The following is a 17,693-nucleotide window of genomic DNA, read 5'->3' as shown; positions in this document are numbered from 1 at the left end:
TCCCTTCGGGACCACAGAGAGGCTGTGGTTGTTCCTCCATCCAGGCCCAGGCAGGAGACTGAGGTGCGTATGGAGGCCCCACATACCCCTGCCTGGCTGTCCATCCCCTCGGATACTTCTTTGCCCAGACTTTCTCTTACTTCTGACTGTGGCCACGGGTCATGCAAGACACAGGCAGAGGGCAGGGCCCACTGGCACCCTCTCCCGCCTGGGAGGAAGTGCAGGACACGTGGAATAGAGGCTGCCTGAGCCTGCGCTCTCTCCCCAGGAGGCCCAGCCTCTCTGAGCCACGCAGCCACGTCTCCATCACCGCCCTGCCAGGGCTCACGTCAACGCACACAGAGGATTCACCACAGACAAGGAGGCGAGTGAACCTCCCCTACCCCCCAGAGCCCCAAACGGTACCTGCCAAGGCCTTGATCCGGGACCTCTCAAAGAGCCTGGCCGAGCTGTTGTCATTATCCAGCTCATCGTCCGGGGCATCCCAGCGGGCATTGATCCGGCTGTACGGTGGCTGGTTGGCCACGTTTTCAAACTCCGTGGCTGATGTCATGTCAGCAGGCTCTCAGCAGCTACACCTGCCTCAGTCTTCATGGAAGAGTCCCTGGGGGGACAACAACACAGTCAGGGGCTAGCTCTCACCCCCGTGGACTTTTTCTCAGGGGGAACTTATTTGGAGCATCCAACAGGAGTAGATCCTTGTGGGAGCAGCACGCAGTGCCATCTGCCTGGCCATGCTTCCTGCCCAGGTCTCTGGCTCCTTGGATATAAAATATTGCAGCAGCAGCAGCAGCAGCAACAGTAACAGCGGCAGTGGCGGCGGGGACAGAGAGCTGATGCAGCAAGGGTCAGGATGGCCAGCAGGTGGAGACATCAGTCGCAGCAAACCCGCTTCCTCCAAACCCACTGTCCCTGCTGCGGAGCCTGAGAGGGCAGCTCTCCTGGGAGCCTGAGGCTAGCGGGACAGGCTGGGTCTGGGGCCAGGACACAGCCTGGGGTGTGGGGAGAGGAGAAGAGGAGAGAAGCTGGAGGTTGCCTGAAGCTGACTCAAACACAAACCAGTGGGAAGAGGGATGAATGTGAGCTTCTGGATGCCATTGGTGTCAGCAGCCCTGGCAGCTGTGCTGGGGGAGGTTTACTCCTCCCAGAGGCTGCCCAAGAGTTCTTTCCCAGCTGCAAATATTCAGAAAGCTGAGCTCTGGTTTTGCCTTCTCTGAAGTGCAACCAGGTGCTCAGACAAGGCCTCCTGTTGAATCCCAGGACAGAACAAGGAGCCCATATGAGCCTGCTGTTCCATCAAAGCCATCAGCATGATGGTGGGGTGGTGGTGGTGAGGGGATCCCATGGACAATGGAGCTGTGTGTGTTCATCTATGCAATCAGCATGGTCATCAGGAGCCCTGGGTATTCATTCATTCATTCATTCATTCATTCATGAATTCATGAATTCAAATATGTACCAAATATGAGGTGGCAGGCACTATACTAGACAATTATGAGCAAGACAGAAAGGGCCCTGTCCTCATGGACCTTATATTCAGGCAGCAAGACAGATGATTAAATAAGCAATTACAATGAGTGTGACGGGTGCCAGACACCACTGGGAAAGAACGGGAAAGGTGGGGGACTCGTGGAAGCACTGGGTGTCAGGGGAGGGGAAGTTTAAGCTGATTCCTAAAGGAAGCTTGGAGGCACCCCGTGAAGGGGTGTATGGAAAGGGACGAGTCTCAACAAAGGGAAGAAGGAGCAGGAGCAGTTCTGAAAGTGAGGAAGAACATGGCAAAATTGGAAGCCGTGCCATGTAACTAAAGGGTGAGGGCCGGGTCAGGGAGGAAAGTGGGACAGGAAGCTAGAGGCACTAGGCTAGGTCCTGAATGTCTGAGGCCTTTGGAAAACGACTAGCTTTCCTTTAGCCTTGATTTCCTCCCCTGTACTTGCCATTCGGTCATCTCCCCAGGACCTTAAAGGACTCCAAGGTCAAGTCTGTAAGAGAGGACAGGGAGCCCAGAGCCTTCGAGTCCAAGAGAGCAAAGGGAGGCAGGTGGGGAGGCTGCAAGGCGGACAGATGGCACGTGTCTACAACTAGTGAGCTGTCAGGTAAACCACTCCCTCCACGAATATATGCACCACACAAATACACACACATGCACTCATATTACAAACACAGACACACTCTCCAACATAGACACTCGCCCACCCAAGCAGGCACGCATTTGAAGAAGAAGTGAAGCAAGCTCACCAATCCAATCATAACTGCAGGGCTAGAACCCTTGTTTTCCTGACAGATTCACTTCATAGCCTTTTCCCCCACTCTGATTAATCAATCCCACCACATCCCTTTGAGGTGAGACATGAGCCAGAATTATCCACTCTAACTGCACAAGGGAGAAAACCACGCCTACTGCAATGAGGCCTCCCCAAGGTCATCTAGGGGAGGACTGCTGTGGCTGGGACCACAGGCCAAGCTGCAGCCAGTTCACCCCCTCGGCCAGGCGGATCCTAAGGAAACAAGTAGGAAAGAACATGGTACATGGGGACAGAGGGCATGCCCCAGCGTCCAGGACTTGACAAAGGTGTTTACTACTCAGGGAAGGGAAGGTGGAAGGTGGAAAAGCCAATCATTACCCCAAACATACATGCCCTACGATGCCAGGCCTGTACCCAAGAACGGCCCTGTCCTTTTGGAAAACCTACCATCTTCTTCAGATGCACACGCTACTTCCACGGCTGGCATTTCCCACCCAACTGGCTGGGCCAAGGGACTTGGGAAGGAGTCCCAACTCCACATGCCTTTCCCCACTTTCCTGCAGGGGGCACTACAGCTGGCTCTGAGCGGGAGGGGGACTGACAGGCCCAGGGACCCAGTGCCGAGAAGGCTGAGCTGCCAGATGCAAGAGGCAAGGTGAGATCGGATCCTGCGTGCAGGAGGTAACCGGACCCTGGCTCTCCTTGTCTTGGGCTATTTTTAAGAGTGGCCACGAGAGGCCCAGGCCACGGGGCTGGGGGAGTGAGATTACCTTCGCCGTGGCTCCGTAAATAAGTCTGCCCCAGAAAGATGAGCCTGAGCAGGCAGCCCAGCGGCCCAGCATTCGAGACAAGATTGATGGCCCCGGTGCAGGAGAGCAGCCACTAGACAGCAATTCATCCTGCTTAAAATCGCCATGCCTCCTGCGACTGCGGCTCAGGGAAGGCAGCAGCCAGGCAACGCTCTGCCCGGAACGTGAAAACACACACGTGTGTCTAAATATACAAGCCTAGAGTTTTCTTTCTTTGCTTTCGTATTTTCTAGCAGGGTCAGGTCCCTGAAGACAAACACCAAGGAAAGAAGATTCAGAAACTAAAGGGAGGCCCTCTTCTTCCTGCACCCCACCCCCCACCCCGCTGTACCCACCCCAGTGGCCTGCCCAGATGGCATTCCATCAGAGCCAAGAAGGTGGGGGGGGGGGCATAGTGGCAACGGGAGAATCTTGGAGAATTTACGTGTGAGCAGCAGAAAATAAGAAAATAAAAAACTACAGATGGTTATTCTAGAAAACCAAACTAAAAACATACACACACACACACACACACACACACACACACACCCCAACCACAAAACCTCGATGCCTGAAACCAAATTTAACCCAGTGTCACTCATGTCTATTCCTATTACTATCAAATTGTTCCTCTGAAGGCCTCGCAATAAAGATGCCATCAGGATGGGAAAGAATAGCATATGTTGGGGGCTCACAGTGGGGATAACTAACCCCACGGGGAGTCATGGAAATGACATCTAAATTGATATCTGAGGGAAACATGGAGACGAGCTGAGCTGGTCAGGTCTGGAAGGCAGTCAGTCACCTGGGCATCCAGAGTGGCCCTCTGAGTATGAAGGGCAGCAAGCACATGGCTAACAGTAGACCCCACGCTGTACCTCACTCCCCTGCCATGAAACCCAGGAAAAAAAGGTCTAAGGAGTAGTTCCTTGTTCAATAACTTCCAATTCACCCCCAAGCTTCCAGGAAGTCCTCATAACCTGCCAGCATCTGGTCAGCATCTGGCCTGTGTCCATGAAAGCCCACCTTTCCCGCCCATCTACCTGCCTGTCTAGCAGCTGGGCAAACCTGTCTCTAAATGCAGAGTCCCTCACCCGGTGAGCTCTGCCAGCCTGATCCCTGGTTATATCCTGGGCAGGATGGGTCCCTAGAAGACTTGCCCACAGCTCAGTACTGAAAAGCTCATCTGACTGCACGGGGCACCCACTGGCAGAAGGAGCGCCTGCTTGGTTAGTAGATTTCACAACATCACTGACGAAAACCACAGCTCCACCCTTCCCACGTGTGCCCAGGAACCCATCCGCTTCTGAGATCAGGTGTTAGGCCTCAGAATCTCAACCTCCTGTGCTATGCCCACTTAATCCCCGGGCGGCTGGAACCCAAGAAGCGGCTGCAGTGGCAGCTGCTCTCGGCCGGCAGGGTGCTGCCGCAGCCCTAGCTAGAACTCACCTCGGCCCTCCCCACAGTGCTGAGCACAAGCGGATGGATGTGCTTCTCCTCCCTGTCCCATCTCCTCTTCTCTGGGCCACACAAATGTGTGAAGCAACAAAACCCAGTCTACTTCAGGTGTAGGAAACGGGGCGGTGGGGCGGGGGTACGGAAGAGGGGGAGATACAGGGTGATGCTATTCTGCCTTATCAGGGTCACAGGTGGAGGCTGTTGCAATAGCTTGGACACCATCTTCCTTAAATAGAGAACTTAGACCCATTCTACCTGTGTTTTCTCTCTCGCTGTGAGGTTTGTCCCCTTACCTGCTGTCTATTTTGTACTGCCCCCAAACCTGCTTTTTAAGTATATTTTGGTCCTATGACAACCCAGGTCAGGAGATTAAACCCTGAAGTTTCTCCAGTAACTTTTCTGCCAATGTCTTTGTAATGCGCATTCACAGACACCTCCAATAGTCAAATATATAAGCACTCGCTAAAACGGCATGAGAGAACGAAACAATGAATACTGAATAAATAAATAAAACCAGCAAGAGAGCCAGTGAGATGCCCAGTAGATTTTCAGAGTATTCTAAACCTACCTCCAGCCTTACCCTCCTCCCTACCCCTGAGCTCTAGTCTGGCACCTCCCTCAGGCTACCAGACATCTCTACCTAGAGATTACAGCTCAGTCTCAATATGGCTAAGACTGAGCACACAGCTCCCAGGACAGGAGAATAAGGGGGTTTCAAGACCATGGGTGACAGAGAGGCCAGGTAAGCACACCCACTGTGGGTGACCTTTCCAGCAGATGGACATTACCTCCAGTGCCTGGACTAAGCCGCTTCTCCTCCCTCCCAGAGCACACTCTGCTTTTCTACTCTGTAGTTCCCATCCCGACCTGCCTGGCTCCCAGGTCACCAGTGGCAGGATGTGGTTTGGGTTTCTTAAAGTCTCAAGATTCCTATCCACGGCTGCCACCATGAAGGATCCCCATGCATTTGCAAGGTCCTGGTCATCCTAGCTCACTGCCATTGGTAAGGCCTTACCCAGACCCTTCTGCTCCAGTTTCTGTCACCAGGCAGGGACTTCAGGCACACATGTCACAACTTGTCCCCTCCTCATGGAAAAATCTCTTACTAAGAACTGGCTCTGGTTATGCTGCAGCTGCTGGGATGGGGGTGAAGGGTGGGATCATGGCCCCAGCAGTTCTTACAGAGATTTGGCTGGGGAACAGGTGCAGCTCAGCTCTGATACAGGGATTGTCCCATTAGCCCTCTATCTTAATAGCACCTATCAGTGCCTCACGTTCTACACAGAGGCAAATGTCCGCTGGGAATGATCAGAGGAGACAGGAGAGGTGATATTCTTAACATACATACATAGTTTTCAAAGACCAACCTCTACTGGGCTCAATACCTCCATTCACAGAAAGCTACTACAACCCCGTAACTTTTCTTCTCTCTCCCAACTCACTTCTTTCAAAGATAGACACTGACTCCACTCTCCAAGTAAGTAACAGTCTATGATGTGAAGTGAAAGGGAAAGCAGCCCCCAAGATCGCCTGCTGCCAGACCGTCCAGTTTCTCCCCGCTTGAGTCCCGGGTCCCCAGAGACTTCCCGGAACCGGAGTTCAGAGCCGTCGGGGGCTTGTGACTCCCTCCGGATTCAAAAGGACAGCCGCGTCCTCAGGTGCCGGCCCCTTTCCGCGCGCGAGCCCCGCGAGAGCCCCGTACCTCTGCGCTTCTCTCCTGCAGCTTCTGCGGGTCTCAGTGTGCCTTTCCTTCCTTCTAGTTGTAGAGTTTACAGTCAGCCAGGCTTCCTGTGGTTCTGGATGAAGTCCGTGTTGTTTCTCTGAGGTATTAATCAATTGTTGTGAGCGGCATTAACTTCCCGGTGTTTATCTCTGCCGCCATCTTAGTTTCTCTTCGAGAGGTGATATTCTTAACATACATACATAGTTTTCAAAGACCAACCTCTACTGGGCTCAATACCTCCATTCACAGAAAGCTACTACAACCCCGTAACTTTTCTTCTCTCTCCCAACTCACTTCTTTCAAAGATAGACACTGACTCCACTCTCCAAGTAAGTAACAGTCTATGATGGTTGAAGTGAAAATTGATGTCCAATTTCTTATCTTCCATGAAGACTTTTCCAGAATGCCCACTGTGACCTCTCTCTTCTCTGATGAAAACTGCACAGGGAGCCAGTGACATCTTAACATTGGAAGTGATCAAGAATAGATCAAAATAATCACTGAGATATTTTTAGTGAAGTAACTGATTCAGAAAAGATCATGGAAAACAACAACTATTAGATAAGAGGTTGATGGGAGCTAAACAATAGAACCAAGTTCCCAACACTTGAATTCATTGATGAATCTTAGTATCACTAAGAGCAGAACAGCAAGTTACTGTGCGTCTCCTAATATGATGCAATACAAAGGACATTGAGATCAATGACATTCTTGCCAAAAAAGGTGAAGCTCAATCTGATGAAGTCTTTAGAGCTAACGTCCCATTTATAGGAATTATAGGAGATCAAGAGACAACTTAAATGACAACATAAGGAATCAAACAGATCCAGAATGTGGGACATTCTGCAGACAACTGACTCCATTTCTTTGACAAGTCAGTGGCATTAAAACACACACACACACACACACACACACACACACACACACACACACCAAACAGTAGGGACTGCTGTAGATCAAAAGAGATTTAGAAAATGTAATAGCTGAATGCTTTGTGTACCCTGTTTGGATCTTGAATCGAAAATAACTATCAAGAAACACTTGTGAGACAAACAGGTAAATCTGAATACAGCTTGGTTAGGCACTGCTGGTGATGTCCACTTGCTGGAAAGGTCACCCACAGGTGGAATGCTGGGCCTCCCCCTGCCTAGACTATAGGTTCCTTGTAGGCAGCAGCCATGTGTGTCTTATTCATTTTTGTATGCCAGTGCCAAGCACTGGGCTTGGGACATATAGGTGCTCAAATAATCTCCTCCTCCTAGAGACCTGAGCTCAAATTCTGGATTCTCTTTAAACCCCTCTGTCCCACCATACATCTTTTTTTAAAAAAAATATATTTTATTGATTTTTTTACAGAGAGGAAGGGAGAGGGATAGAGAGTTAGAAACATCGATGAGAGAGAAACATCGATGAGCTGCCTCCTGCACACCCCCCACTGGGGATGTGCCTGCAACCAAGGTACATGCCCTTGACCGGAATCGAACATGGGACCCTTGAGTCCGCAGACTGACGCTCCATCCACTGAGCCAAACCGGCTAGGGCCCCACCATACACCTTGATCCATGCACTGCCCATTCAGTTTTCTCACTTACGTGTAGTGAGCACTTATTTAATATTTACTCATCACTAAGGCCAGCCACTGTGGCTCTGTAAAGTGTTTTCCATTCATCATTCCTTTATGTTCTAAAGCTTCCACTTCACTCCAGGTTCTTACCGTTCCCCACCTGGACTTGTGTAATGGCCCATCTCTGTACATGCTCAGTCTCTTTGATCCATCCTGCACAGCCCTTCTCAGAGTGACACGCTTCTGCTCCATGAGCTTTCAGGAACAGTGTCGCACAGTCTAATCCAAGGCCCTGCACCATTCGGCGCTGAGCTCATTTCTCTCTTACGCTAACTCTGCTCCAACCAGGAGGGTCCAAGTGCCCCCCATCCCCACTGTTGTGTCATGTGCTTCTACAACTTTGTGTCACATCCCATATGCTGAAATGTAGGTACCTCTCCTCTTTCCTTGCATTTTAAAATAAATACAATTTGCAAACATTTAGAAACACAATATTTAACATTTTCCTAGAATCTGAGTGAGGTTGCCTCTCCTCTCCTATCCAACCTCATGGATCCTTCATTGCCTCTGTGGCCTAGTGAAGGGGGCAGTCAATCAAGATGGGCTCAGGGAAAGCGTGTGATGGTGATTGTCTCATTGCTGTGCTGGGAGAGGCCTCCCCTCTGCCCATCCTTCCAATCCTGGCAGGAAGGTGAGTCTTGAGCTCTTCTCCCTTTCATCTTCATCTTCATATGCTCACGTCTTTCCTTTCTTAGATAAAACTCCTCCTTGTCATCCTCCCTCTCCTCCTATTCAGAGTCAAACTTCTTAAAAAATTACCAAGATAAAAACAGGCAATTTACAAAAAAGGGAGGAGATACTCAGGTTGTTACCCAAGAAACTCAGAATAAAACAAGGAGACACCCAGGCAAACATCACCCAGCTGGATAATGCCAAGGTGTAGATGATGACATGCAGATGGGAGTGTGGACTGGCCTAGCCATTCTGGAGGGCAGTCTGCCAGTTCTCAGGCAGGTTACATACCTACAACTCTGTTTCCAGGCATACAGACCAAAGAAATTCTCACTCGGGTCTAAAAGGAGACATATGCAAGGATGTTTACTGCAGCACCGATTGTGGTGGAGGAAGGTGGGTATACTAGTAACCTGGGTGTCCATCACTGGAGGACGGGTAGTAAAATGTGGCGAATGTACACATGAAGGACACTAGGCAGTATTGGAGGATCTTAAAAACATAGAATAAGAAACAGAACGAGATCCATAATACACCACTGACATAATTTAAAAATACATGCATACAAAACAACATATATTATAAAACATATACAAACAAAAATAACTCTTAAAAACATGAAAATGGTTGCCTCTAGATAGGTGAGAGAGGAATAGAAAGGTAAATGGAAATAAAAGGAAATCAACCAACCAACCAACCAGGAGAGGGGCCTTGACTAGAAAATGACAATGAACTGAGAGGTATGATGGCTTACCTCTGCTGCTAAGGTGAAAATTTATGTACATTCATAAGAGCTTCCTCATTCCATACCAAACTCCTCAGTTTATTGAAACCTGACTTCCCCCATTTCCTCATAAAATGATTCTCTCCTAAGGCTACTACTGACACTTCCTGTCCTTGTTGCTGAAAACAACAGATGGTTTTCAGGTCCTAGCTTGACTTCTCAGCAGCGTTAAGCTCTGTTGGCCATTCCAACATTTCCTGAAATCACTTCCTTTGTCTTCCAGGGCATGCTCCTTGTTCTTTCAACTCTCTCTTCCTCCTTGGCCTGCCCTGTGGGCTACTTTTCCTCTATTGTCCCTTGAATGGTAAGTTTCTCCAAAGTCCTATCCTGGGCCCTCTCTACTTCTTCCTGTCTACACACCGTCCTTAGGCTCTCTACTTCAGTCCCATGACCTGAATACCACCTCATGATAATGGCTTCCAAATCTACCTCCTCAACTACCATCCATCATATCTGACTGCCTCTGAACATCCACCTGGCAGAGCCACAGGCCCCCCTATTCAATATGACCCCCAACTGAATCTATCACCAACCCTGTCCCACTCCTTCCTGCCATTATCACTGTCCACCAATATCCCAATGGCCTAAACCCAAACCTGAGGTCATGCTTACCCCTCTCCTTCTCTCACAGTATCTCACAACTCATCCCCCTCCATGTCTCTCAAATCTCTAGTCTCCATCTCCACTGATCCCTCACTTGTAGCCACCATCATTTTAAGTCTAGTGATTTCTTTGTATCCATACCCATGCTCCAGAAAGATCATCTTAGAATACAAATATGATACTGTCACTTCCATACTTTAATAGCTCTTCTCTATCTCAGAAGAAAGTTTAAAACCCTAATAAGTCAGTCAAAGCTCTTCATGATCTACCGCCTACCTGAACACTTTTCAACCCAACCCTTCCTCCCGCCATAAAGAACTCTATTCAGTTCCCTGGCTCTCTCCGGTCGTGCTCTTCGCACATGCTGTCCCTTAAACCCAGAAAACCCTCTCTCCTTTTCAGAATAATTTCTTTTCCTTTAGAACTCATCTTTGTCTGCACTCCTTCAAACCCTTCCCCCATCTCACCACCATCCCCTGGGGCAGTGGGGTGCTTCTTTTAGGTTCCCATCACACTCAGTGCTCATTTTCATCAAAGTGGTTAACCACCTTGTAGGATAATAATCTATGTCTCTATCTTTTCCAATTGACTGTAAGATAGGTGAAGCCAGGGACATCCTAATTCATTCTTTTTGTCCTAATTACCCAGCATAATGCTGTGTATGTGAAATGAGACTAAAAAATGTTGAACAAATGGAGAACTGAGAAATGCAGAGCCCTTAAGAAGCTAACAGTGGCTCCTGCAGAGAACACCCTACATGGAGGCCAATTTGGAGGTCAGGGTGGCCAGGGGGCTAGAGACGTTGTCACACAGCAGCAGCACTGTGGATCAAGGCTGGGCATCGATGCTTGACATTGCCAACTGCTGCCCCTGCAGCTTCAACCACATGTTCCTGCCACCTCTTTCCTTTGGCTAGACTGGCAGCAGGGATGGGCAGAGGCCACAGGGCCCAAGCTCCTATAAATGTCTGCAAATCTTGAAGCCACTCAGAGCAGCTCTGATTCAGCCCATGCCTCAATTTCCTCACCCAAAACATTAAAGAAAGCAGCAGCTTCTCACCCAGACCTCTTCTAGACAGGGAAGCCCTACCCCACTCAGCGGAGGATCTTTTTACATCTTATAATTCTTGTGTCATAGGAGTGTCGTCATAGAGTGGTATCTGCCACACAACCAAAAAGAGCTATTTTAAAAGTCGAACCTACATATAATATATAAATTATGGGTGCCAATTTAGTCATTCATGCTAGAGCTTTTAACATAATTAGATTAGTGTTAATCTTTTCAAAGTTGCTCAGGCCCATAAGGACTCCTGAGGGAGCAGGTGCCGGCTAGAGGACTCCCCATGCCTGGCCAGAGCACATACATGACGCAGTGGGGCCATCCTGGACACATACAAAGGCCTGGAAGACCCCCTTTCTGCCATGCACAGCTCCCCAGGCCTGCAGAGAGAGCTCCTCTCGGTCACCAGAGTCTCTTCAGCCCCTTTCCCTGGGCTCTGCTGATGGGGAAGCACCGGCTGCTGGTGCACACAGTCACTCCGCTGGCCACAGTCCCCGGAAAAACACCTGGCTCCTGTAGGACTGTGTAGCAGAGTCTGGAATTTACTAAGACCTTTATGTATATTGTCCCATTAATAAACACTCACATTCACAAACTGCTAGATATTATTACTGTTGTTATTTGCTGCTATTATTATTCCTGTTCTATCCAAACAGAAGTGCCGGGTTGAAATCCTAACTCCTGCACTTAGTAGCTTTTTGTTCCACTGTAAGTCACTTAACCCCTCTGTACCTCAGTTTCCCCAGATGAAACTGTGGCCTGGCCCCCCTTGTAGTTTAGGTATGGCTGTGTGACTAAATGAGCAGGTTAATGTGCATCACCTCAAGGTCTTAGCCATAAAAATATTCCCCATAATTCTCTTACCCTTTTCCCTAAATTCCTAGAATCTACATTATGGGGCCAAGATGGAACAAACCTGATTTCCTGGATAACTGTGGGGAGCAAAGTCTCAATTTATACCCATTTACTCATATATAATGTGAGCAAGAAATAAAATTTTATTTTTTAATTCTTTATTAGAGCAGTTAGGGTATCCTAATTAAATACCCACCACTTACCACATAAAGCTGTTGTGGAGATTAAATAAAGTTATGTGAAAATGATGTATAATCTGTATAGAAACATATAGTCCTAAAGTACTGTTATCTATAAATATAAAGAGGAAATATGCAATTTAGGCTGGGACACCATAACGGGTCACGACCAAACAGGAGGAGGTTGCGCACACAGGTGAGGCCCAAAATGGAGACGGAGACAGAGATAGGGGGCTGGTGAGCTACCACACCCCAGCTCGGGCTGGCCGCCCGGAGCCGGAGCGGACACAGAAAGGGATGGGGGGGCCAGCCCGCAGCCTCCGTGGCTGAGTGCAGGCCCGGAGAGGAGACGGCAGACCTACCTCCCGCAGAATCACTGCGGGTCCCTCCTGGCTCCCATGGGCACCGAAGGCTCGCTTCCGCCTCCTTTGGAAGCCACACGGCCCGGTGGAAGCAGTGCGGCTCCTTGCGGTGCGCTGCGGTTCCTGCTGGCTCCTGCAGAAGCGGCGGGCTGCCGGCCTACTGTGCGCAATATCGAACAACGGGCTACTAGTCTTCAAATAATAGACAGTATCTCTTAGTATTAGGTTTGAGGGTCTGTTTAATAGCACACTCTCATAGTAAAAAGAAAAGTGTACAGTGGGTGGAGTCTATTGGCATTGCCCTGCTGCCCCTTCTGAAACTTTCCCTTTCACTCCTGCATCAAGCCTCCATGTTCTCCAACCTCCCTTGATGCCAGGTTCCTCCCCTGAGTTGAATGATCCAAGAGACACTCCTTCAGATCTACTCTGCAATCCCTTTTTTATTATTTATTTTTTTAAATATATTTTTTATTGATTTCAGAGAGAAAGAGAGAGGGAGAGAGAGATAGAAACATCAATGATGAGAGAATCATTGATCAGCTGCCTCCTGCATGTCTCCCAATGGGGATCGAGCTGCAACCCAGGCATGTGCCTGACTGGGAATTGTACCAGCAACTTCTTGGTTCATGTGGCTCAACTACTGAGCCACATCAGCCAGGCCAATCCCTTCTTTAAATAAATTTGACTTTGATAACCTAATTCCTTCTCACTGTAAGCCCCTTAAAGGAATGCATGCCATTTTCACCTTGGAGGTCCTTGCATATGGTAGGTGCTCATTAGTACATAGTAATAATTGGGTAGAACAAATGTATTTACCTTTCCAAGGGGCCAGAGTATCCCTTCCAGGAAACATATTAAAAAGGGCTTTATGGAAAAAAAATACCTTACTCAAAAGAAGGGTATAAAAGAGGTAGTTTAGGAGCCAAACCAGGCCAATGGGTGAGAAATGGTTAGCCAACCAGGCTACTCAGTACATTCAAATCATGCAAGGAAGGCAACTGTCTATTGCACCTCCAGGGAAAGCCAGTTGTGCCTAAAGTCCCTGAAAAGTGTAGACTTAATTCAATATACAACTTGTGCTAGGAGGCTGACCCTGGGCAGGGAGAAGGAGCTATCCAAGGTTAAAGAACGTGGTGACAAGGATGTCAGAATGAAACCCGTATTTCCTGCCTTCTAGAGTTATACTTAGACCTCTGAGCCTCACTGCTGACCTGGCCATCCCCAAGGGCTTTGATGAGTTTGCCAACCTCTAGGGCCCTTGTAAAATTTGCTAGCATCTTGTAAAATTTGAGTACAGAATCAAGACATGCATTCACAAGTAGGTTGCCACTATTTATTCATTAATTCAACAACATTTTATTGAATAATAGCATCCCCAAAACCCATGAAATACTTACGTATAAATATAATAAAATATATGTAAAATCTATAGGCTGGAAACTACAAAACTTTGATGAAAGAAATGAAAAATCTAAATAGAGAGCTATATCATGCCCATGGATTGGAAAATTAAATATTATTAAGATGTTGCCTTAGCTGGTTTGGCTCAGTGGATAGAGCATCGGCCTGCAGACCAAAGGGTCCCAGGTTTGATTCCGGTCAAGGGCACGTACCTTGGTTGCAGGCTCTTCCCCGATCCTGGTCCTGGTCAGGGCTCATGAAGGAGGCAACCAATTGACGTGTTTCTCTCACATCAATGTTTCTCTCTGCCTTTCCCTCTCTCTTCCACTCTCTCTAAAAATCAATGGGAAAATATCCTCAGGTGAGGGTTAACAATAACAACAAAAAAGATGTCAATTTTCCCCAAGCCAATCTACAAATTCAGTGCAATGCCAATAAAAATCCCCACAAGATTTAAAAATATAAATCCACAAGCTGATTCTAAAATTTGTATGTCAAAGCAAGTAGAATAGTAAAACTATTTTGAAAAAAAAAAAAAGAACAAAACTGGAAGGCTTACATTACCTGATATCAAGACTTACCATAAGCTACAGTCATCAAGATAGCATAGTATGGGAAAAGGACAGATATATAGATAAAAGAAATAGAATAAAGTCCAGAAATAGACTGTACACACACACACACAAATAGATTAATATAATATATACAAATGACTTTCAACCAAGGTGCAAAACCAATTTAATGAAGAATAGCCTTTCAACAAATGGTGCTGAACAACTGGAAATAATATAAAAAAGAAAATAAACCTTGACCCATATTTCACACTATATACAGAAATTAACTAAAAATAAAGGTAAAACCTGCAATTATAAAGCTTCTAGAAAAAATAAAACAGGAGAAAAATCTTAGTGATGTTAACCAAAATATTTTAGATAGTACACCAAAAATATGATCCATAAAAGATCAGGTAGCATAAAAGAAAAATTTGATAAATTTGGCCACCTAAAGTAAAGATGTCTGCTCTTCAAAAGACATTGTTGAGAGAATAAAAATAGACAGACTGGAAGAAAATATTTGCAAAACATGTATCTGATAAAGAACTTGGATCCTGACTATATAAAGTACTCTCAAAACTCACTGATCAGTCCTGACCGGTTTGGCTCAGTGGATAGAGTGCTGGCCTGCGGACTGAAAGGTCCCAGGGTCAATTCCAGTCAAGGGGCATGTACCTTGGTTGCGGGCACATCCCCAGTGGGGAGTGTGCAGGAGGCAGTTGATCGATGTTTCTCTCTCATCGATATTTCTAACTCTCTATCCCTCTCCCTTCCTCTCTGTAAAAAATCAATAAAACATATGTAAAAACAAACAAACAAAAAACTCACTGATCAGATAACAAGACCTCAAATTAAAATGAGCAAAAGATTTATACAAATATTTCATTTAAAAAAAGCTGTATGAGTTATAAGATACAAAATCAAGACACATAAATCTGTTGCATTTATATATACTAACTAGAGGCTCAATGCATGAAATTTGTGTAAGAATAGGCCTTCCTTCCCCCGGCTGCCAACACCAGCTTCCCTCTGGCACCCGGGACCTGGGTTTACCTCCAGCCGCCAGCAGGCACCTGAGATCCAGGCTTCCCCTGGCAGGGACCCTCACAGCCCTGGCTTCATCCGGAAGGTTGCCCGGAAGGATGTCCAGTCTAATTAGCATATTATGCTTTTATTATTATAGATAACAAACTATCAGAAGAGAAATTAATAAAACAATCCCATTTACCATTTCAACAAAAAGAAAAAAATTATCTAGGAATAAATTTAACCAATGAGGTTGAAAGACCTATACACTGAAAACTATACGACAAAAACTATTAATGAAAAAAATTGAAGATAACACAAATAGAAAGATATTCCATGCTCATGGAATAAAAGAATTAATATTGTTAAAATGTCCATACTACCCAATGCAATCTACAGAGTCAATGTACTTTCTACCAAAATTCCAATGGCATTTTTCACAGAAATAGAACAAACAATCTTACAATTTATATGGCCTGAAACCATAAAACTCCTAGAAGAAAACATAAACGGTAGACTCCTTAACATCAGTCTTAGTGATAATTTTGTGGATTTGACATCAAAAGCAAAGGCAACAAAAGCAAAAAACACATACATCAAACTATAAAGTTTCTGCACAGCAAAGAAAGCCATCAAGAAAATGAAAAGGCAACCTACTGAAAAGGAGAAAATATTTGTAAATCACATATCTGATAAGGGGTTAATATCTGAAACATATAAAAAACTAAAAAAACTCAGTAAGCAAAAAAAAACACCCCTCAATAACAAGTAATATAACTAAAAAATGGACAGAAGATCTAAATTCACATTTTTCCAAAGAAAATATACAGGTACATGAAAACAGGTACATGAAAAGGTACTCAGCATCACTAATCATCTGGGAAACCCAAATCAAAACCACAATGATATATCACCTCACACCCATTAGAATGGCTATTACAGAAAAGACAAGATATACTAGTAAGTATTGGATGTCGAGAAAAAGGAACCTTTGTGCAATGATGGTGGGAAAGTAAATTGGTGCAGCCGCTCTGGAAAACAATATGGAGCTCCTCAAAAAATTTAAAAAAGAATTACCATATGATCCAGCAATTCCATTTTTGGGTACTTATCCAAAGAAAACACTAACTTGGAAACATATATACATGCTCATTGCAGCCTTATTTACAAAATCCAAGATATGGAAACTACTTAAGTGTGCAACGATAAATGAAAGGATAAAGAAAATGTGAGATTATAGATATATAATGGAATATTATCTATAATAATAAAAGCATAACATGCTAATTAGATGACCTTCCGGACGGAGCCAGGGCTGCAGCCCCGGGATCGAGGGATCCAGGCAGCTGCCGCGGCTGCAAAGGCCTACTCTTGCACGAATTTTGTGTATCGGGCCTCTAGTTCAACTATAAAAAGAATAAAATCTTTACATATGCACCAATATGGGTGGACCTTGAGGGCATTAGGATTAGTGAAATAAGTCAGAGAAAGACAAATAAGGTATTACCTCATTTATGTGTGAAATCTAAAACAAAACAAAAAACAAGCTCATAGATATAGAGGACAGATTGGTAGTTGACAGAGGCAGGAGGAGGAGGGGCAAACTGGGTGAAGGGAGACAAAAGGTACAAACTTCCAGTTATAAAATAAATAAGTCATGGGGATGTGATGTACAGCATGGTGACTATAGTTAATGCTATACTGCATATTTGAAAGTTGCTAAGAGAGTAAATCTTTTTAATCCTCACCTGAGGATATGTGGTTGGTTTATTATTACTAGAGGCCCGGTGAATGAAAATTCATGAACTGGAGTGGGGAGTCCCTCAGCCCGGCCTGCCCCCACTCACAGTCCAGGAGCCCTCAGGGGTGGGAGGCAACCCGGTGATCAGGGGAAGGTGACCCCCTCCCCCCACCTCTGCTGCTGCCACTGCCGGCAGCGCAAGCCTCAGCTGGCCCTGGTTACCTGAGCCTTGAGCGGCCCTGGGCGGCTGGGCAGCCACCATCTGAGGCTTGTCTGCACCTCGGGCCGGCCCTGGGGAGCTGGGAAGCTGACAGCCAAGGCTTTCCTGCTCCTTGGGCCGGCCCTGGGCAGCTGACATCTGAGGCTAGCCTGTGCCTCGGGCCGGCCCTGGGCGGCTGGGAGTCTGAGGGGACTGGGGGACTCTGGAGGCAGCTGTGCGCCTGCTGCCCCAGTGGGGCCGAGGGGACTGGGCACTGCCATCTTGTGGCTGTGGGTGCCACCATCTTTGAGGGCAGGGCAGCAATTAGCATATTCCCTCCTTATTGGCTGTGGGTGCTGCCATCTTTGTGATGGCGCGAGGGTCAATTAGCACATTCCCGCTCTATTAGATAGGATTAT

General features: G+C 46.8%; 1 protein-coding gene across 1 annotated transcript in view; it reads right to left on the bottom strand.

Moving 5' to 3' along the window:
• The window catches only part of SPTB (spectrin beta, erythrocytic), a 112,676-nt gene that overhangs the window by 61,619 nt on the left and 33,364 nt on the right, over positions 1-17,693 (bottom strand). The window contains exon 2 of the mRNA XM_006760091.2: positions 406-604. Within this exon, the coding sequence (XP_006760154.1) occupies positions 406-553 (148 nt within the window). The 5' untranslated portion in view covers positions 554-604. The remainder of the gene's footprint in view (positions 1-405; positions 605-17,693) is intronic.

The sequence above is a fragment of the Myotis davidii genome, unplaced genomic scaffold (genome assembly GCF_000327345.1).
Source record: "Myotis davidii unplaced genomic scaffold, ASM32734v1 scaffold337, whole genome shotgun sequence".
In the NCBI taxonomy this organism is placed as follows: Eukaryota; Metazoa; Chordata; class Mammalia; order Chiroptera; family Vespertilionidae; genus Myotis; species Myotis davidii.
The sequence above is the reverse complement of the archived record's forward strand: the minus strand, read 5'-3'. Positions and strand labels throughout refer to the sequence as shown.